Source organism: Lontra canadensis, unplaced genomic scaffold (genome assembly GCF_010015895.1).
Source record: "Lontra canadensis isolate GAN:19392208 unplaced genomic scaffold, GSC_riverotter_1.0 scaffold56, whole genome shotgun sequence".
Taxonomy (NCBI): domain Eukaryota; kingdom Metazoa; phylum Chordata; class Mammalia; order Carnivora; family Mustelidae; genus Lontra; species Lontra canadensis.
Genome location: NW_022631050.1, coordinates 8,054,661 through 8,077,448, shown reverse-complemented (window position 1 = coordinate 8,077,448; position 22,788 = coordinate 8,054,661). Strand labels below are relative to the sequence as shown.

General features: G+C 45.1%; 1 protein-coding gene across 2 annotated transcripts in view; it reads left to right on the top strand.

The window, feature by feature from the left end:
• Positions 1–12,968: 12,968 nt before the first annotated feature.
• DGKG (diacylglycerol kinase gamma) overlaps positions 12,969–22,788 on the top strand; it is a 159,549-nt gene continuing 149,729 nt past the window's right edge. For both annotated transcript variants that reach the window (XM_032875584.1, XM_032875583.1), the window contains exon 1: positions 12,969–13,161. In XM_032875584.1, the coding sequence (XP_032731475.1) occupies positions 13,095–13,161 (67 nt within the window). In that variant the 5' untranslated portion in view covers positions 12,969–13,094. The remainder of the gene's footprint in view (positions 13,162–22,788) is intronic.

The window sequence follows — 22,788 nt, the reverse complement described above, 5'->3', positions numbered from 1 at the left end:
CTCCCCGCTGAGCAGAGAGCCCAATGCAGGACTCCATTCCAGGACCCTGGGATCATGACCTGAGCCGAAGGCAGAGGCTTTAACCCACTGAGCCACCCAGGCGCCCCCCTTTCCTGACTTCTTGAGTTGAGGTTTAGGTCATTTTTTCTTTCCATCTCTCTTGTTTTCCAAGACATTCATTTACGGCTTCAGCATGTCCTTTAAGCATTGTTATGTCCAAACTACACAGCTCCTATGTTTATATGTAATGCTTACATGTTCTCATTTTCTTTTTAAACAAGAAGTTATTTAAGAATATGAGGGGTTTTTTTCCTCCTTTATTTCCATATTGTTGCAGATCTGATTTCCTGGGGAGCAGATTCTGAGATGGAGTTGGCATGGAGGGAGGGGTATTAGTTTTAAAGGGAGTGCTTTTGGGATCACCACTTGTGGAAGGGAGGGGACAGAGAGGATTTAACAAAGAAGCTGGGCTGGGACAGTGCTCCTCAGTTGTTTTCAGTTGACTGAAAGCTCTGGGCCTTTATAAGCAGCAACCCTCCCACCCCCTTGTATCATTCAGGAATTGCCTGGGGGTTGCCCAAGGAGGGGCCATGACCTTGGGCAAGGCAGCTCTTACCAGCTAAGGCAATTCCTAAAAAGGGTTGACAGCTAAGAGCAGTCTGCCAGCAGCACTTCCAAGCAGCTAGGGGAATAAATCTTTCTTTCCAAAAGGAGATCTGGTTGGCACAGTTCAGCACCTACTACAAATATAGTCTTAATAAGTTAACTGACTTCTGGCTGTTGATGTTCAATCTGTATGAGACGTTTCTCCATGGATTCTTTCTTCTTTTCCTTTTCTTTCTTTCTTTTTTTTTTTTTTTTTTTTAACACTGAGTTTCACTGTCTTCAGGGTATTTACTTAGATGCATGTAACCAAAATATATTAAACAATCCCATACTGTGAGACATTTAAATTGTTTGGAATTTCTGCTCTTAGGAACAGTGCCACCACAAATATCTTTGGAGTTGAAATCTTGTAGAGGTAGTAATAGTAATTGTAGGCATAGTGCTGTTATTGTCTGTAGTTAATTTCTGAAGATAAAGTTACAGAAGTAAAATTACATGGAAATGTATATTCTGAGGCTATTGATAGAGCGTGCCCATGCTATTTTGGCTATTATACTTCCAGACCAGCAGTGCTGGAGATCTTCCATTTTCTTGCTTTCTTACCAGTAGGGATATTACCTATTTTTAAAATGTTAACAATTTGATAATGTGGCAGAATTAGCTTACTATTGTGGCTATCCAATAAAGTATGATTTAAATGAATATGAAAACAAATGACATTTCCCAGCTTAAAGTGATGGCACCAGATACTATGTGTCAAAAGCAAAGTGTTGATGTCTAACATTTCTAGAAGGAAAATGGAGTTACAGTTAGAAAGAACCTTAAATGTTACTACTCCACTCTCTGCAGTTATCAGATGAGGAACTTGAAGTCTAAAGAGTAGAAGTGACTTGTTCAAAATCACCCAGCTACTACATGTCAGAACCAGCATTAGACCTGAGGGCTCCAGGGCATGTCACTCCACCTTCTCTGATCTCCTTGGGAAACGAATGTATCTTTCTTCCCAGTTTCCAAAACTCCACCAAACTGTGGTATTTCTGAAACTGGAATTCATGAGGCCCCATGAAATGTTGTAAATTTTGTGTTTTTTCAAATAAGACTCATTTTATTTTATTTTATTTTATTTTATTTTATTTTATTTTATTTTATTTTATTTTTTTAGAGGGGAAGAGGGAGAGAAAGGAGGAGCAGAGGGAAAGGAATAGAGAGAATCTTAAGTAGGCTCCACGTCCAGCACAGAACCCAGTAGAGGACTTGATCTCATAACCCTGAGATCATGACCTGAGCTAGAATCAAGAGTCAGACACTTAACTGATTGAGCCACCCAGGTGCTCTCAAATAAGCCTCTTTTAAAATCGTTACAAATGAATTTGCTTTTTTTTTTTTTTTGATGACTGCCTTACACCAAGTACTACTCTATGACCTCAGTGCCCCTGTTACCTTTGTGTCACATGGCATAATGGTGAAGAACAACCTCCAGAGAAATATTACTTGGACTGGAATCCTGTGTCCAATCTGCTAATCGCTACGTGACCTAGGACAAGCTCCTTAAACCTTTGTGCTTCAGTTTTCTCATCTTTACAATGGGCAAAATATTTGTATCTACCTCATAGGGTGGTTATGAATAGTCAGCCAGATAATTCACATGAATTAATTAAGATAGTCTGGCATGTTGTAAAAGTTAGTTTTTATTGATGAGGTGTTTTTCATACTGGGGCCTAGACATCTCTGGGATGAGGAGGGCAATCCAGGGGCGTGTTGTCTGGAGTCAGAATGAGACGTATGCACCCCCGGGAGCCGTTGTCCATGGTGCTTAATTATTATTGCATGATTGCCTGTAGGGACATTGTTATTCTCTGCAGTTGGTGGAGGAAGAGGCACCTGACAGCTCATAATCCTTTTATAAACTAAGGCCTGGGATCCTCAGACGAGGCAGAAAACTGATCCTCAGGCAGTTTATAATTTAGAAATGGTATTCATGATCTTACTAGGTGTTCAGGCTGACTTGGGTTTGAATGATGGCTCAGCTGCCTGCAAAGAGTCTGATGCTAGGTATGGTGGCATAATAATTCTTACTTTGAAAGGTTTTTCTGAGGATTCTGTTCATGTAGAAAGGCATTAGATTCTCCATGAATGGTAGCTGTTTCTGAGGTTGTTATGAGAAGCAGAAAGTGGGAGGAAAGAAACAGAAAGGAGAATCAGAGAATGGGAGGCTTAGAGTTGCAGAGGAGGGAGAGGAGAAAGAAGTAGAGAATGCTCCCAGGCCAGCTCACCAGGGCTCCTCCTGGTCTGCAGGGCCTCTCCAAACTAAATGGGGTTTCACACACTGTTCCAAATGTGAATGTTGTTGCTTTGGTGTGGTTTTGTTGTGGTTATTGTTACCACACGCATCATCACAAGCATGCCACACGTCACGCTGTGTTTTCAGTGCTCTCTTCTAGATCTGCCAAGCCCTACTCATGCCTTGCCGTGTCCCTTCCCTGACAGGTCCATTTCTGATGCAGGAATGAGCTGTGGTGCGAAGGGACCTGCCACTTTCTCACTCTTCCAGGCTTTTCTGTTTGTTGGGTTTTGCCCTTCGCTTTATGGCAGGAAACTCCTGTTATCTGTTCTGTACCCTCTCCAGATGATACGTTTGGCACAAAATGTCACAGGAGGAATATGATCCAGATTGTAAAGAAGGGAAAATTCTGCAAGGAATATAAACCAAAACATGAGAATTTTAGTAACTAGGCAGGGTAACAGGCATCTGGCAGTCACAGAGCTCTAGCTTCTCGAGAATGTTTTCCTGCCTCGAGAAAGTGGAACTGCAAGATCTGGAATCTGTCTGCTTTAGGGGCCTCTTAAGGAGAAGGAATAAATCCAGGTATCCCAAGCTTCTCTCTCTCTCTCTCTTTTTTTTAAGATTTATTTATTTATTTGGCAGACAGAGATCACAAGTAGGTAGAAAGCCAGGCAGGGGGAGAGAGGGGGAAGCAGGCTCCCCACTGAGCAGAGAGCACAAAGTGGGGCTTGATCCCAGGACCCCGGGATCATGACAAGAGCCAAAGGCAGAAGCTTTAACCCACTGAGCTACCCAGGTGCCCCCAAGCTTCTCGTCTTAGTTCTGTCCATTACATGAAGGTAAAGCAGAGGTTACAAAATACTGGCATGGCATACATCAGAATCTGCAGGGCTCCGAGAAACAGATTGTGGGGCCACCCTAAATTTCCGGAGGTCCATGGTGTGTTCCAGGAATATGCTTTTCTTCTATCTTCTTGGCAATACCAGTAGCTGCTGGTGAGAGGATCATGCTTTAAGAACCACTGTTAGGAAATTTTACTTGCTAAGACTTTCATAAAACTTTATACAAATCATTCTCATACCAACCCCTGTGAAACATGTGTTACCATTATTATTATTATTTTCATGTAGAGATGAAGACCATGCATTTAATGTCACATAGTTGTAGGTGGTAGAGCCAAGATTAAAATTCTGGTCTAATTTCAACACCAGACTGGTGCTTAATGCTTTGGGAAGAAGGCTCCCTGACACTGGATAGGAGTCATTTTCCCCAAGCAGTAATTTCCTGAAGGAGGATTCCCCTCACGGTCCAGCACATACCCGCCACCCACTCCAAGCTCTGGAGTGAAATTAGGCCATGGTGTTGCTCTTTGCAACCCCGTTTCCTTAGCATTTCCCTTGTAGCGCCCCTAGTGGCCAAGCCAAGAATACATTCTCCCACGTGGAGAGAACAGAGAGGACCCAAATGTTAAGAGCAGTTTTTTTTGAAGTCTCATGTTTTACCTCAAACTCCCTGCATATTTCACATTCTTCCGTTCCAGTATGTGTTTGTGCTCAATATAATGTAGTTATTTTCCTCAAATACTGTTGGCTTTCCAGGAGCACGCCAAGGTTTTCCCTCTGGCTTCCAGTTCACCTTCCAGTTTTGAGGATGAGGGTGTAAGTCCTCCCTAGTTGGCTTATCGAAGGCATCAGCACCTAACACAGGACCTGGCACTTATTCATTATATTGTATTATAATGAGTGGAAAGATCATGGGCTTTGGGACCAAACAGACTTGGGTTCAAGTCCTAGTTCGGTCACCTACTGATGAGTGAACTTGGGAGAATCACTCTGGGATAGTTCTTGCCACTGTAAACTGGGCATAGAAAGGACTTTCCTCACAGGGTTTAGTGACTAAGGCAGACGAAGTGTGCAAAGCACGGAGTGTGTGGTAGTCTAGAAATGGAGGTTCCTGCTGTGGCTTATTGTTAGAGTGATATGTTGAACGGGTGAATAATAACATGAATGAGTGACCCACACTCCTGCCCGGACGCCCCTGGGCTATAAATGCTCCCCCACCTGACCCTACCTGCATGTGCCAAAGGCAGCCCCTCTCCAGGCGCAGGTCTCCACTTCTCCCCGGAGACTGCACACCTCTCCTGGGTACCAGACTCCCCAGCCCGCACCCGGGCAGCTTCATTCCCCTAGACATTTCCACACCACCCCCCAGAGTAGGGATCCTTAGGCTCAGTCTGAGGCTGTGAGTGAGATGCAAACTTCTTTAACTACAGTTCTCTCTGAATTGTTCTGGGTAGCACGCCATCCCCAGACTTCTATTTTTATGTCTGTATAAGGACTGTAGCCTAGTAATTTGTTAAATGAGTTATTAGGGATTACTCATATTTGCTATTCATAAACTCAAATTAGCTCATTACTAAGTTCCCCAGGGGGTTCTAATTCAGTTATCTGTGGGGTCCGGCTGCTTTTCGACACTCAGCCACTGCTGCCTCCTCACTCAGCGAGACGGTTAGAATGCTGAGACCTGGGGGAAAGTCATGTCGTCTTGCAGCATCAGGCTTGCTTTGAGTGGTCGTGGTGTTCAGCAACTGCTAGGCTTGCCTTTTAATTAGAAATCAGAGTTCATTTACCTTCATCATTATCATATTAGCCTGTGAAGGGTATCTGGTTAACCTAACAGCGTGTAGTGACACATATCTTCCTCACAAATATTTGGGGCCTATAATTTTCCAGTTACTAGATTTTAAGACACAAGCAAGTTGCAGTTCGAGCATGAATCATGCATAGTCTCTTGCTATACAGGTACACGCGTTCTCTGCACCCAGAAGGGCTTGTGTAGTTGTTTTAGTGATCTGTGAATGCATGATTAACTGCCTGAGAATTCAGTGGCTCAGCCGTCATTGTATTATTCAGAATCATTCTGTGATGAGGCATTCAGACAGGGCTCAGCAGGGACAGCTTCTCTCTGCTCCACATCACGCCTGCCGAGGGCCCAGATCCAAAATAGCTTCTTGTCTTCCGCGTCCGGAACCACAGCCAGAACAGCTTAAGAGACTGCTTGTTGGCCAGGAGGGCTTACATAGGATCACAGAGTGGGGTCTTCGGTTTCAACATCAGCTGGATTCCTCTCTTCTCCCCCAGAGGATGTTCCGCCTCCCTCTGTCCACGCGGTGCCCCTGTGATCTCACCAGCAAGATGGCCGAGCGCCTGACATAGTTCACAGTGCTCCCAAGAACACAGAAGCGGAAGCTGCCCAGGCACAGTCCCACTTCTACTGCTTTCCCTTGGTTAAAGCAAGCCTCAGGCATGGTCCAGACGCAAGGGGAAGGGACCAAAATGGGCACGAGTGTCAGGAGGCATGGTTTGGGAGGGACCCCCGGTGTGATAAACTACTATCCTATTGACAATTTATTAAGGAATTCAAACAACTTAAGTAACTCGGAGCATACTGTCAAGTTAAGCTGACTGTTAGAAGTTTATAGATGGTAGTTTAGTTACAGATTTGCAGGTCCTTATTTTCAAATGAAAATGTGTGCAGTTTCATATTAAAATTAGGATTTTAATATTAAACTTCTTTTCCTACTGGGAAGTGCCAACAGGTACGGTAAGATCTTTTGCTCCATGCAAATGGTCTCTGTCAAAAAAGGTTGAGAACTACCTTTCTACTGGTCAAGAACTGAGCCGTCATAAATCCTGTAGATGTTGGGGCCACAAAGGAGGCAGGAGGACACTGTTTCTGCCCTGAAGGAGCTCAAGAGTCTCACAGGGAAAGTTGGGAGGTATATTCAGTGTGGCAAGTGCCCAGGAACTCATGAAGAGCAGAGAAGACAAGCCCAGGCCTGACCAGGCCATTAAAGGGGGCTTCTTGGGGCAGGTGACACTGGAACTGAACTCCAAAGGCAGTATAGGAATTACAGAGTTTAAGAGGGATCAGCAGGAGCACAAGGCCAGAGATAGGACAGTTATCAAGATGGGACTCATCATAAGTTTGATATCTTACTAGCTCTTAGTCATTCTTCCCGTAGAGAAAAGTACTCATTATGGGTTTGTTATAAATCGTTGGGTGCATACGAATAAGATCCCCCAATCTGATGCCATGTTCATGAATTAATGTTTTTATGAGAGCAAAGAGGAGATGAAGAGGTGTTTGTTCTGGGTAATTGGCTATGGCTGATTCATTCGGATGAATAGAGACCTGGGGCTCGAGTCAATACCCATTGAATATGCCGTCTTCCTTCTGACTCGTGATTTCCATGCTGACATCTGTACAGAACAAATAGAGTTTGATCTGGGATCTGAAATTGCAGAGCTAGAAAAGGTGTTAGCAGCCATTTTTCCCACCCCCTCATTTGACAGACAAGGTCACCGGAGCCTGGGGAAGCTGAAGCAAGCGCTCAGAGTGGCATCGCCGTCGGGACGTAAAACACTCTGCTCCCATCCAAGCCTGACAATACCCAATCTGAGTGTTATTTAGAAAACCCCATTACATTTTCCCCTGTCAGGAAGGATATTCAGGGTGGTAATAAGAAGATTGTGCGTACTCTACAGGGCCGCCGAGGGGGCGTGTCAGGCGGGCTGCTGAAAGGGATGTGCTTAGTGATGTCGGGAGCAAACCTCTTGCGCGGTGGTTGCCGTCTCTGCCGAAGGCAGAAAACCAGAGGGGCCGTCACATGGGAGTGTGGTCAGCAGTGACCATCTGGACAGTCGGGCCCCTAATGTCTCCCGATGGAGAGAAATGGGGCAGCTTCTTCCTCCCTGAAGCCAAGCACTGAGCTACCACGCACCAAGGATGATGATAAGTATTTGTTGAATTATTGCAAAATATACCTCTTCACCTTGTTACTCCTCCCCAGCTCCTTCATACATCTTTCCTTGCCCCTGTGGCTGCTACAAGAGGGCCTCCTCGTTGCCTGTACCTGTCTGCACTGCCACGCTTCCCATCCTGTGTGTTGACTATCGGTCGGGGTGTCTGTCTCCTGCATGGGACTGTCAGCCAGCACAAGAGTGAAACATAGAGGACCTGTATGTTCTATGGGAACAGCTGGGAGAACAGCTCAGTTTGCTCACAGAGTCGGAAAAAACTGGAGAAGAGAAATGACCTTTTAATCTGGACCCAGATATGAGTAGTGGTTTGTTATGGGAAGGAGAAAGCAAGGGACATTCCTGGTAGATTAAAGGCACAGTGTGTTTGTCAGTCCACTAACTGATGTTTATGAGATGCTGCCACATGCCATGTGCTTGGCCTGGTGCCAGGAGGAGACAGTAGGATGATTTGGCTGGAATGTGGAGTGTGTGGGGCAGGAGATAATTGGAGTGAAGTTGGAGAGGTGAGTTGTACCACAGGTAACAGATTTTTCTGGAACTGGTGAAAAAAACTGCCCAAAGGAGTCCAAGAGAAGCCACTGAAGGTTTTCAAGCAAATAAGTGTTGGGGTCCAATTTAGTTCTAACTAAGAAAAATCTCAATGAGCAGATGCAGAATGATTCATGGGATATATTGTTAAGCGAAAAAAACAATGTACAAAAGACTGTCTTGAGTGTAATAAAGAAGGGGAAATAAAAATATATCCAATAATCTGTTCATTGGTGCAAAAATAAACAGGAAAGATAAACTCGAAACTAGAAGGGATGAGTGGGAATAAGATGGAAAAGAGAGGGATGGGCACAGAGTAAAAGGAATGGGGGCAGCCAGGCCTCTCTGAAGAAACCATATTAAAAAAAGAATCATTGGGAATGGAGGGGAAAACTCTAGAGTGAAATACAAACAGAAATGAATAGAAGTGTGAAAGAACAGATCTAAGTAACTTTTGCAAATAGGACTTGGAAGACGTGCTTTGTTGGCTAAAAACAAAAGAACTGTTAACAAATCTCCAACTCTTTTTTGTTTTTCACAGAGTTGTGGCTAGCAATTCTGAAACTCCTTTCTGTGTATTTAAGGATTGAGCAAATAAATATATTGTAGACAATGGAAATGAAGTTTGTTGGGGAACAGAGCTGAAAAATATGGAATGAGGAGAAGTCTAGAGTTGACACAGTAATATTGGACTATGGCTGGAGGTCTGAGTATGAACTTGGCGTTTTTTACATGAACAGATGGCTGGGTAGACAGCCAGCCAGCCAGAGATGAGATGTGTGTGTATACCTGCATGTATTTCCAGGCCCTGATAAAGTCTAGAAGCTACAACACCCCAGTAGCAATGCACATACCTAGTGCCCAAAACTCGATTTCAAATACTATTCTCCAGCAAAAGGAATGTGTGCTTTGGAGAAATGACTGATTTCAGGACAACTGAGGAAGTGCAGGCTGAGACTGAAACATTTTGTAGTACTAGAAAATAAAGATGTACTCAAAGAATGATGGGGAGGTGTCTGAAGAACAGGAAGTCAACGTGAATGAGCTTCCACTGGCCAAATCTGGGACAATTCCAATCAAAACAAGCAATGACAATGATGGATTATAATCCCCTGAATAAAATAAGAATCTGTTAATAAAAATAAATATATATCTAATATGTAAACATAATATACGTTGGTACTTATTTATATAGATATTTACATATGTATTTATAGTTTATATATATATAGCATTTATAATATAAAAATATAAGTAAACTGATACAAAGAAATGAAGAGAAAGCTCTTCCTTACAGTAGAATCCAAACTAATAAATACAGAGGGAGTGACCGAATTAGAAATTCTTTCATAATAATAATTAATCCAGGGATGCCACCGAGGTGGCTCATTCGATTAAGCATCTAACTCTTGATTTGGCGCAAGTTGTAATCTCAGGGTCATGGCATAGAGGTCTGCGCTGCACTCAGCCCTGGGTGTGGGGGCTGTTTAACATTCACCCTCTCCCTCTCCCTCTGCACCCTTCCCCACTTGCGCACTCTCCCTTTCCCTAAAAAACAAATAAAATAATAAAATAATTAATCCAGGCAAGAATCATCAATGGATGCTAAAACTCGTGGATGAAGTCTGGTGAGCAATTATAAAATTGCAGCAGCTTGGAGCAGAAGATCAAGTTCGGAACTCTGCCGCACAGCACAAAGACTTTGCACCCGACTGCCGTCAGCTGATCGCTTAAGTCATATTGCTAAGTGCTGTATTTGCAATTAGGATGATAATGATGATTACTTATTGAGTGCCCACTGCATATTAGGCATTATGTTAGGTGAGGTTTTGGGGTTCTCTGTTTAGTTTTTGCATATATTAACTCACTCCTAGCACTAGCTCAGTGAGATTTTTATTAGTATCCCCATTTTTGAAGGGAAGAAACCAAGGATCAAGAAACACAAAATTTGTCTAATGTCAAATAGCAAATAGGAAATAGAGCATGCTTCAAACCCCTATCTTCTGACTTGGAGTTCCATGGTGTTCTCTCAGGCAATGCATCTCTCTGTCCCCTCTGCCCTCCCTCCGTGTTTCTGGAAGTATGCAGAATGATACGGTCAAAGAGTCATGCTTAAAAGCTTGGAGGCTCCTTCTTTCTCTGTACCATATTTACTGAACACCTTGCCTCATTTTTCTCATAAAAATAGGGAAGGTGATGCTGAACATACATGTTCATTGGGAGGACAAATGGGCTCATCTCTGTAAAGCATGTAGGGTACAGTAAGTGTTCTCCAAATGACAGCCACAACCATAGTAACATCGGTGGTAACGTTGAATTTCCTGGTATGATGGAAAATGTTGCTAAAGGTCACCCTTCACTTTTGGACTGAATTGATCATCAGAAGGCAGATCTTAAAGAGCTTTGTGTATCATAAAAAGAAGATTACATTTTATTCTGTAGGCCATAGAAAACCACTGAAGAATTTCATTGCCGGGAGAGATGTGGACTAGTTGGCCATTTAGAGCAGACCCAGGGCAGGAGAGTAAAAGGCAAGGCAGGGAGCCCATCGGGACGCCGTTGGTAGAGACTGGGCGTGAGACAATGAGGGTCTGAGCTGATGAAGCTGGCATGACAGAGGAGGGGACACACAATGGACGGTCACTCTGGAGAGCGGCACCTGTCTTTGGCAGGAGAGGAAGGGGAAACAGCTGAGGCTGAGCCTTGGGCTTCTGGCCTGCGTCCTCGTCTATCTCAGGGTGCGACAAGAATGTAGAGGAGGGGCAGGTTGGGGCCCTTGGAACGTGCTGATTGGGGGTGGTCTGGGACACACAGAGGAGTCACAGCAGAGAGTTGGATATTCAGATCTGGACTGAAGAAAGCAGGGCTTGGGGACATCGGGCCTGGGGTCACTGAAGCTGTGGCAGTAGGCCCCTCAGGGAAGGAATATGGAGCCAGGAGAGAGCCGAGGTTGGGATTTGGGAAATGCCAGTATTTAATGATGGCCAAAGAAGTGGAAGGAGACAGGGGGGAACACTCCAAAAGATAAGATTATTTCCAGGGGACGGTTTCCTGCCTGGCAGAAGTTGCAAAGAGAAGCAAACGAAGCAAGGAAGGCCTGAAAATGCCTACTAGATTTGACAGTTGTGTCCCAGGGACCCTGGGGAGAGCAGGTACCAAGGAGCAGAATCCAGATGTGCAGTGGATTAGGGAGAGAATTGAACATTTTAAGAAGAGAAACTGGAACTTGTGCTCCTGGGGATGCAGACACCTCACCCCCTTGCCATGCATTCCCACCTGCTAGCGGAGAGCTCTGATTGTGGAAGGTCCTCCTTCCAGAGCCAGAGTCTCCTTCCCACCTCTTCCCTTAAACTTCTGGCCTGTCCTTGAGGTCCACACCAACCAAGTCCACGAGCTCCCCCAGATAGCTGCACAAACCCACCTCCTCACCAGGTGGTCTCAACCAGCCCCTCCACCGTCCCTTATAGGCTCCAGGCTTCCAGACTTAACTTGATGTCTGACGCCCCAGTGTGGATCCTGTTTTACGAAAATCAAGCTTCTTTGGTAACATCGGTCTGTATTTCTCCCCCTATTAGGCTGGTGGCTTTCCAACATTTTTTTTTAAACCTCAACCCAGAATAAGAAATACATTTTTCCATTATGATCAATAAACACGTATTATGAAAGGAGATGTGCTCTTATTTTTTACTCCATTTCATACCATCCCACTCTATCCTATTCTATTTGGTGCTTTTTTTTTTAATAAGATTTCATTTATTTATTTGACAGACAGAAATCACAAGTAGGCAGAGAGGCAGGCAGAGAGGTGGAAGCAGGCTCCCTGCCCAGCAGAGAGCCCAATTCGGGGCTCGATCCCAGGACCCTGGTATCATGACCAGAGCTGAAGGCCGAGGCTTTAACCCACTAAGCCACCCGGGTGCCCCTATTTGGTGTTTTTAAATGCTGGCCTTGACCCACCACATCAGTTTCAGAACTCGCTCAGTGAACTTCATGACTGAGGGTATGACTGACTGCCAGAGCTCACCGTGCTAGAAGGGGCTCCACAGAAAAGATGCTAAACTTCTGTCTGAATCCATTCCCTTTCCCTCCCACAAGTTCCCCTCCACTGGGCCGGTCAGGTCTTTCCTCTAATCACCTTCGTAGAAAACCACCTCAGTCACTGGGATGTTAGCCAGCCTTGGGGGTATTTGGATGTCCAAAGTAATGGTGGAATTTGGAAATCCATGGAGGAGAGACTGGCTTAGCTTTCAAATCACAGCAGATAAGTACTGCCCCTACTTAACTCATGAGGCATCTGATAGCCTGAGGCATTTTCACACCTTGAGGATGCCCTCAGGTGGTCCTACTACACCTTTCCTGTGAGACATGTAAAATTTCCTGAGTGGTAGAGTGTGAGTACCAATTCAGACAGGCCACCCAACTGGAATTGTGCTGGTCTGGTCCATACGTCCTCTACAGACTTCCCTGAGGAGACCCCTATGCACACCCTGGGAACCACTACCTCCTGTAGGTCTTTCCCCAGAGAACAGTTGGGGATTTCTTATGTAAGAAAGGGTGACTTACAAATTCTCACCCTCCCATACACAATGTCTTTTCTGCTTCTGCCCAGGAGGAGACAGGATTTCTGACGACCTTGACTACGGATAGAAGCATGCTGTTGGAGCACTAGGACAGGCCTTCTCGCATCTGCTGAAAGGGGCCCACCACCGCCAGAGACCCTCGGGTCCTCAGAGTCTCTGGAAGGACCAGTCCATCACCTGCCTGCAATGAGCCAGGCCCTGGGCTGGGCCTCAGCTTCACCCTGGTGACCAAAACTCCATCGCTGGCCTCAAGCACTCACATCCAGCTTAAAGATGAGTGAAGAACAGTGGGTCTCCCTCACGCCGGAAGAATTTGACCAACTCCAGAAATATTCAGAGTGTGAGTAAATGGATTGACCCACCTGGGGCAAGATTTCCTCTTGGGTGGGGGAGAACATTTCTGGAGAGAGCGGTAGAGAGTGGTATAATTGTTGCAAAGCCACAGAGAATGAGGTTGGGACAGGTTATATTTCCTTATAAACACAGAACCGGTGTCCTTAAACATAAAAACAATTATCTTTACACTGTATAAATGATACCCACTCACCATAGAAATTTGGAATATACAAGGGAAAAAATAAAGAATAGGTTGAAAATCACAGCCAAACTCATGAACATTTTGGAGCACTGCCCTCCTGTGCTTATTGTGTTATGTGGTTGAGTTCCTGAGTATACGGTGCCATTTTTTTTTTTTTTTAGTCTACATTTTCTGCCTAACATAATATGGTATTTTCTCAAGTCATTAACACCTGTTATTATAACATAATTTTTGAAAGGCTGAAGGCTGCATAGTTATAAGGTTACTCAGTCACTGGCTTTAATATACCCTTGTGTTTGGACCCAGGGCCTTTTTTCAGTAAGATATAGAATTCTGATGTGTGTCTCTTTCTTGACTTTGTTCTGAATAAGCCTGACCTTTCAATGGGGGCTCTTGGTTTCCTGGTGGTTATACCCAGGAACAATTGCAGTTCATCAGCACACACTGATGACAAGGCCATTGTTCCCATGGGGGCACAACAGCTGGGCCCTCCCTAGGCTACTCCTAATCCTGACAAGATGGGAATTTTCCCGGGCTGGAACTCCACTGGACCACTGCCCTAGGCACACGTGGCGACCATAGTGTTTGTGCAGTGACCCCAGCGTTTTACAAGAGCCCTTTGCTGGGCAGACCTCTCCGTGGCAGGCCTGCCCTGTCTCTTTGTTCTAATCACCTCTCCCTTCCTGTTAATTATACTGTCGCTTTTGTAAATCACTAGGCTTCTGGCAAGTTGACCTGCCCTACAAAGCTTGCCCAGGGAGCCCTTGTGTGCCCTTTTGGCAGCCTACCCTGCTCCCACGGGGCCAGCAGCTCTTGTCCACAGTACTGGTCTGGGAATCTAATGATTGGGTTCCAGTACCACCTGCTGCTCTTGCTCTCTGTGATGCGACAGCCTCGAGCCCTCCAGAGCCTGTGTCCTCTTCTGCATGATGAAAGAGTTGGACTAGATGATTTCTTCCTGTGATTCCTCCCAGGTCTGACACTCATGACGCTGTGCTCCTCACAGTCAACCAGAACCCCCCATGGGACTTCTGGTCAGTTTCCCTCTTGGCTCTCTAAAGCCCATGGCCTCCTGTCTGACCTGGATGGGCTTAGAGAGACTCTATAATGTATTGACGAGGAGCAAGGTGTCATCTTCTGGGGTAAATTCCATGTAGTTCAACACACTCTGTATGTCATCCAAGTACTGGGCCCTGTCAGGGATGAAAAGGAAGCACAAAGAAAAGGTTTGCTCTTGAGGAATCAGAATCTGGTTTGGGAATCAGAAATGTGCAAAGAGCAGGTTTGAGGCAGTAGGCAAATACCTCTGGCAGAGCTATCTAAACTGAGCACATAAGGGAGAAGGGAATTGAAAGCTAGGGGAAATTGGTATGGGGGAGTATATTAGTTTGCTAGGTTCCTGTGACAAAGTACTCACAATCTGGTTGGCTTAGAACCACAGTAAGTATCTAATGGTTCTGGAGGTTAGAAGTGCAAAGTCAAGATATCAGCAGGGTTGGTTCCTCCTGAGGACTGTAAGGGAAGAATGTGTTCTAGGCTTCTGTTCTTGGCTTTTAGATGGCTGCCTTCTCCCTGTCTCTCCATGACATTCTCCCTAAGTGTGTGTGTGTGTGTGTGTCCATATCCAAATTTCCCTTTTTATATGGACACAGTCATATTGGATTAGACCCACCCTATTCCAGTATGACTTTATCTTAACTAGCTACATCAGTAAGGATCCTATTTCCCATAAGGTCATAGTCTGAGGCACTGGGGCCGGGGTCAAGTCTTCAACATATGATTTTGTGGGGGAGGGGATACAATTTACCCCACAACAGAGGATTCAGCTGGGAGGACCTCTATGGAGGACAGAAGTGTAAAATGTGAGTACTATGTAGATAGTGGGGGAGGGCGAGAAACAACAGAAACAAAGGGAGAGAGGCACAGAGAGGGTTGTGTATGGGTGGTGAGGAGAACCTATGGGTTCTGTGGAGAGAAGGAGAGGAGGGTGGGTTTAGTAGGAGGCCTTGGGTCAAAGCATGGCTTGGGACCAAGGTGGCAGAGTTCAGGGCCATGGATCTGGTGGCCTGAATATAGAAGCTGCCAGATCAGGGAGGTAGAGCAGGGTCCGTGGGATGAAATCTAGTCTGAGCTGAGTATCGGGGCTAGGGAGGACTGTGGCAATGAACAAATGCTGACCTATGGAAACCTGTGCTGGAAGAACGAATGGAAGCCAGCAGAGATAATCCCTGGAGACTGTGGACCCAGGGCAGATGCCGACATTATTATTTAAGGCTGGTGGGGACGGGTTGGCAAGGTTGATTTGGGGATAGTGATGACATATCCCCTTCTATATTCAGACACTCCAGGTTCCAGGGAACCAGCAATGAGGGAGACGCAAGCCCTGCCCTCAAGGAGCTCCCCACCTATTAGGGAGATATAGCTGGGACTCAAACGATGATATTCCATATGACAGGTGCTAAGGAGTGGGGACTGCCGAGGAGGAGACCTCGCCTAGCCTGGTGGGAGGCTTCCTGACGCAGGGCTGGTTTCCAGATGCCGGAAACACTAGGAGGAGGGAGTAGGGGAGAGCACTGCAGGCAGAGGGAGTGGTTGGAAAGGCAGGGAAGAGTGGTCATCATGGTACTGCAAGCAGGTCACAGACTCGGAGCCTAGGACCCGTGGTGGTGGTGGTAAGAAAGGATTGGGGGCAAGAATGATAAATAAGTGCCCATTGTGGAGGACACTGCTTTGCAAGTGAGGTTTCCTATGGGCCTGGGAGGACTGGTGATGGGAAGAGAGTGGGAAGGAGAGCTAGGCTCCAGCTCTGACATGGGAATCATTGTGTGGAGGCAGCAAGGAGGGGACAACAAAAAGAATGAAAGCACTTCAGATAGCAAGCACATGAGGGCTAAGGGTCTGCCTGCAGCCTCCGGTCAGAGAAGGGACAGGAGTCAGAAGAAGACAGAAGAACCTGCAAGATGGCCTGGCAAAAAGAGTAGTGGGTAGAGGTTGCAGAAGAACAGAGGGGTTCACATGTGGCAAAGCAGTACAGGAGGCAGGGGTCAAAAAGAAACCAGAGTATTTACTACGAAGGGGTTCCTTTGTGGCTTGGGTCTCTTTTTCAACCATCAGCTTTGTCCTTTTCTGACCCCTCCTCATCTTGTTTGTGTCCCGGGACTGAACAAGGGTCCTGGGACTGGACAAGGTGCCCTGGAGCTGTTATTGTAACAGGAGAGAGAAAAAAGCTACAGTTCTTGGAAAATGGTTAATCCTCAGAGGAAACCCTGGAAAAGGCACGTCTACCAATTTTAGACACATGCTGGTATTCAGTCAGATTGCATTACCATAGCAACTGCTCTTCCGTAACTACATAAACAGGAGCTTCGCGGTAGTGGAATAGCCAAAGTGTATAGCCCAAGAATGGGGAACTTTCCCCAGGGGGGTTACCAGGTAGGAGGGGCCAAGAATTTCAGGATAAGAGGCTCTTGGTGTATTCTGTTTATATAACAAAACCCCTATACCTTCCTGGTGGCCTTCTGCTGTGTGGGGGAGGCCATGTTAAAACTGCCCTTGGAGATGGGGAGATAAGTATTTTATATGCTCACACACACGGAGTTGATAAGTTTCTATCTGGTAAGCTTAATGTGATTCAGTAAAATGCTTGTAAAAAACATGCTGTGATATTAAGAATATTTTTGTCACAAAATAAAAACAAGTATAAAAATGAAAACAGATGAAATGTAAAGCTACCCACGATCCCGTCTCCCAGTGATAACCACTACGTGCGTCTGCATGTGCATGTGTGTAAAATAGACACGTGAGGCTATTTCGTATGCTGTTCTCCTCACCCTAACAATTATCTGTTCAATCCAGTTATCTACTGCTGCATCAAAACAACTTCAGCCTCGTGCATTATAACAGCCATTTTGTTTTTTTCCCGTGATTCTGTTGCTTGGGAATCTGGACGGGGCCCAGCGGGGATGGCTGGGCTCTGTGGTGTGTGGGGCTTCGGGTGGGATGCCTCACAGTGTCCAGCAGGCTTACTCACTGCCATGCTGTTACCTCAGCATTCCTCCATGGGATTGCTTTCTCCCTAAGTGCTTTGTCATCTCCCAGGGCCTCTCCACGTGGCCTCTTTCTCCAGCCAGCTAGCCTGGACTTCTTACATGTGGCCCCGGACTCCCAAGAGCATAAAAGCAGGCCTTTTTAACACCTGGACTCTGAGGTCCCTAAACAGAACTGTCTCCACATTCCACTGGGCTGGCCCAGATGCAACGGGGTGAGAGGATGAACTGAGCTTCTCATGGGAGAGCAGCTCACACAGGGCGCAGGGAGACTGTGGACAGTGCTCTTTGGAGACTAGCTGGCACACAGTATATCATGAGGTGTTCCTGTGTTGTTCAGTACTTTCCAGAAGCAAGACTTCTAGGGGCTGGGAAGATTTCTTTTGATACATTATCTTATTTAACCAAACAACTGATTGTGATCATCGGATGTATTAATAGTCTCACAGTATGTCACAAGGCAAACTGGTACCCACATTCTGTCTACCCTGATCTGATTCCTTTGAGAGCTGAATTCGTCCCTAGGCACCACAGTGTACGATGGATAGGGACAAACCGGGAGGTGTTTGAGAAGTGCGGCCAGTATGGTGAGGGGGCTTACAGCAGGATTATGAAAAAGTGCCTGCGAGTACTATGGGTGTTTGCAGGAGAAGGGAGGATTCAAATAAGTAAATAAATAAAAAGTGCTGTTGGGGGAGGAGGTGTGTAGTTAATTTTGAATGGTTTCCAGAAGTAGCCCTAGGACTAAGGGAAGAAAATCATCAAAGAAGGACTTAAAGCAAGGGATTCGTTGATGCCTAATGGTCAGATCTGCCCAAGATAGAACAGAATTGACTTCAAAGCAATTGAGTTTTCTTTCCCTGGATGTCCAGTTGATTAAATGACCATCTTAGCCCTTCTAGTCTTAGAAACTAATCTTAGTTTCTATGCTGAAACAGGTTTCTTTTCAACCTCAGAGGGCATGAGCTCATGGGGAGGCCTCCTACTGACCCTCCTCTAACAGCTTCAAATAGAGATATAATGGGGTTATTGTCCTAATCCTGATATTCGGGGAGAGGCGATTATTTTTCCATAATTTGTCAAGGCTTCCCTTTCTGAAAAAGCTATCAGCTTTTTCAGAAAGGGAAAAAATGATAAAGCATCAATTTTAACTTTTAATTCTCCAAGAAATTAAACATTTTCGACATCAGTCCATGGTTGCTAGATTTTGTAGACTTCCTTTACACCTGGGAGAAATTTTAAGGCACCATCAGATCTAACTCCTACCCATTTTACAATGAGAACACTGAGTCCTGTGTTCAATCACTGAGAATTGCTCAGTGATTTCCCCAAGGTCACACAGAAGGTCAGTGGTAGAATGAGAATTAGAACCAAAGTACTCAATCCCAGGTCAAATTCAGTTTGCTTCAATCCAGTTCCAGTAAATTAAACAAAAAGTACCCACTGGAGCTCAGCCTTCAGTGAAACAGCAGAGGGATTAATGTATATATTATATATTTGCATGTCAATTAAACTATAATAGAGCAAAATTTTAAAGTACACTTAAGAAGCATGAATCAGATAAGTTGTGCTATTCAGAAATATATTTCATTAGAATCAGATCAACGCAAAGTCTCTGACTTTAAGATGTAGGTAAATTACTGCTCAAAATTCAAACCTGTCAGTGTTAATACGGGAGCCAGAGAAAATGTTTAGGGCTGGTTTATGGAACAATGTAAGGCTCTAAGTAAGCTTCATTGAAACCTTATTATTTACATGAGCCAGTGGAGTGAGAGTTAATCCAATGTTCTTGAAGTCCTGGGTCCATAAAGGGTCATGTCTCATTGTCATCGTTTCCATCTCGGAAGGAAACCACCACTATTTCTCCCTCACGTCTCTTGCCGCACAGCTGGCCTCCTTCCTTTCATTCTGACGACTAGGCCTCTACCCACCAGCCGTCAGAATCTATGGATAGGGATAGGCTTCTATGGAACAGTAGCTCTCAGGTTTGAGCATGCACACGAATCTCCTAGAGATCTTGTTAAAATGCCAGTTCTGACTCAGTAGGTCTGGGAGAGTTCTGAGATGCTGCATTCTGGACAAGCTTCCAGGCTGCTGATGCTGCTGGTCCACGGGCCACACTTTGAGTCACAAGAAGATGCAGATTGTCGGATCCATTCCTCCCCCTTCATGTGGGCTATGACTAATGAGGCCAAATTATTTGAAGAAAAAGTGGGAAGTTTTGCTATCAATACCAATGTCCCTTGTACAAATAAGCCATAGCAGTCATTCAGAGCACTTATGGTGAATCAGAAATTCTCAGTTTCTTAAAGAGGGTTCTCAGATATGAGCCCCCAAACCCTCTACTTTTGATGTAAAGTCGTTTTCCCTTATTCTATATGTAGCACTGTGCAGAATTAACCACCTCCACTGGCTCCCCTCAGTAGATTCGCAGACCTCAGAGGTCCTCAGCCTTGGCTGTGCACTAGAAATACCTGGGAGGCTTTGAACCCTTCCAGTGCCCTGTCCACACATAACCCCACCCCACCCCGAGGATCACTGAGTCATAATCTGTAGGTGCAGGATCCAGGCATCAGTGGTGTTTAAAGCTCACCATGTGAGTCCACCATGCAGCCAGGGTTGTCTACCACTGGTCCAGCTTTTCTCCCTATGCCCCTGGAAATACATATGGGACAAGAACATATGGACATATGGGACAAGAACAATAATCCCAGTGCCTTTTCTAGTCCTCCTTCATTCCATGAAGCTTTATTGAATGTTGAATTTATTCCAGGCAGTGGCTCTAGGCTGGGCAGAAACAGTGCACAGGAAAAGAAGCATAGCTGGGAGAATGTGTCAATGCTTCCGAAGCTGGGCTTCTTACACATGTTCCCCACATTCCCCTTTGGGGCCTGACTCCTCCTGGATGAAAAGGCGGGCCTTTTGATGCACTGCTCCTGGATCTGGCATCTCTGTTCTCACCTCATTCTCCATCTTTCCAGAACCCTTGGGAAACTCCACTCTTGCTTTTGGGCACCTCACTGTGTTCTTGACTCCCTGGAATACTTAGAAAACTTATTCATACTTCCCAGCCATCATCGAAAGAAGGAAAATCTAGATGTTGTTGTTGGTTTTTTCCCCCTTTCATGTGCCAACTTCCTCTTTTCCCCTGTGTCTTTGTCTCCCAGGTTTGAGTCATTTTCAGTCTTCTCAGTCTATGGACTATATTCCTCTAGCCTCAGCATCATGGTTTTGTCTGTGTTGTGACAGGCAGGCCTTACTAGTCAACCACAAATACACAAGAGCATTACTGAAGGCCTTCTCATCAAAAGTGAGGTCCATGCACCTGCATAATTAGTGTCACCAAGGGTCTTGCCTGAAATGCAGAATGTCAGGCCCGGACTCAGTCCCTGCTGAATCAGAATCTGCATTTAAACGGGAACCTCAGGCAGTGACTGCATGTGTTCAGTCTGAGATGCTCTTGGGGGACTGTGAGGCATGGAGAGTCATTATTCACTTATAATTTCACGGTCATTTATGGGTTTTCAGGTTCCCATTTCAAAATGTCAAGTTATAGTTATTTCACAGTTTAATGGTCTGACTAGTGCTCACATACTCAGTGTTCTTAGCTAGAAGATGGCCCATCAACTTTGGGTTCTGGTTTAGGCAGCACCACTGCCATTCTGCTGTAAACACTGAATCTCCTAACTTGTCTGCTTGTTCAGTTGGAGGGCATCCCTCTCCCACACAAGCGTGGCAGTGAAGGTGCCTGTGAGTTGGGCCAGATTTTCTCCTTAAAAAGGCTTTGAATGTGCTTAAACACTAGGAACAAGTGTTTGGTTAAGGTCCCAGAATTCTTGGCACGTAAAGCATAAAGAGACAATTTTAGATCAAAACTTCTTAGGGTAGTTGTTACTACTAGTGACCTTGATCATGGAAAAGAGGCTCTTGACCCCTGATTTGGGGTAAAACTGCATGCTGTTGGTTCTGCCAGTGCGAGTTACAGAATGTATCCCTGCCTTGCCACAAAGCTGAGTAAGTCGACCTGTTGGGTAAAGTTCCTTCATTTTGTCCACTTCAGCAATAGAGAATGTCTGCCAAGCATGGTTGATTTCGGATTTAGCAGAGTTATAAACTTTTCTTCCTTTTGCAATAATTATCCAACAAGTTTAGCTGCTTCTTAAGATAGTCTTCATTTCTAACAATAAAATTACATTCACAGAACAGCAGTTCTTAACCTTGACCGTACATGCGAACCCCCAGGAAGCTTTAAAATATTTTGATTCCTGAGTTTCCAAAGAGATGCTGACTTAACTGGTCTTGGGTGAGTCCTGGGTTTCAATGTACGTAGGCTTCTCAGGTGGTTCTGACAGATAGCCAGGTTTGAGAGGCACTGTTGCAGAGGAAAGGCCTTATCTTCTGATTTCCCAGGTTCACATATCCAGTGACTCTAATAGCTGTGTCACATTATTAAATATGCTAAAAATCAGAGTCACCCACTCACTAGCTGTGTGCCCCTGAAAGAATCATCTAAATTTCATAAACCTTTTTTTTTTTCTTCTCTAAAATAAGGACCACTGGTGGGCCTGGGGGCTCAGTCAGATGAATGTCTGCCTTCAGCTCAGGTCATGATCCTGGGGTCCTGGGATCAAGCCCCACTTCGGGCGGGGGGGGGCCCTGCTAAGCTGGGAGTCTGTTTCTCTCTCTGCCTTTCCACCTGCTGTGCTCTCTCCCTCTCTTTCTCTCAAATAAAATCTTTAAAAACAAAATAAAATAGGGACCATTATTATATTAGAGAGTAATTATGGAGATTTAAATAAATCATATAAGATAAGTAGGATGGTGCCTAGCATACAGTAAGCACTCAATAAAATAGGAGTTCTTACATAGAACTGTGGACATGGCTCTCTTGTAGACACTTAGGAATAGAACTGGATCTCCTCTGAGTCTGGTGGTGATGCTACTGTACAGGCTTCTGCTCTCTACTGAGGCTATGCAGTTGGAACCACAGATGGTGCTTGGGGTCAAGCAATGTTCTGAAGATGACCCTCATTGTTCCTTGCTGTCATAAGATGAAACAGAATGGAGCAGTACCCACTTACTCCTCCTTGGGCAAATAGAAACCCAGCCCAGAAACCTGTCAAAATAGAACTAATAAAATATCAAAGGACATCCCAGGAGAAAGGAATGGGTCTCAAATTTGAGAATTAGATTTTCTCCCTTTTTTTAAAAAAGAGACAGGTGTTGACACTATGAGCTCATTAAAGCCCATGAAGCAAATGGAAGTAAATTTGTGCTAAAGAATAACCCTCACGGAAATCTAGGAACCAGCAATCTCTTGGATTTTTTTTTTCCTACTAAATTTTAGGATAATAATTGGAGATTTTAATATACTTTTTGTGTT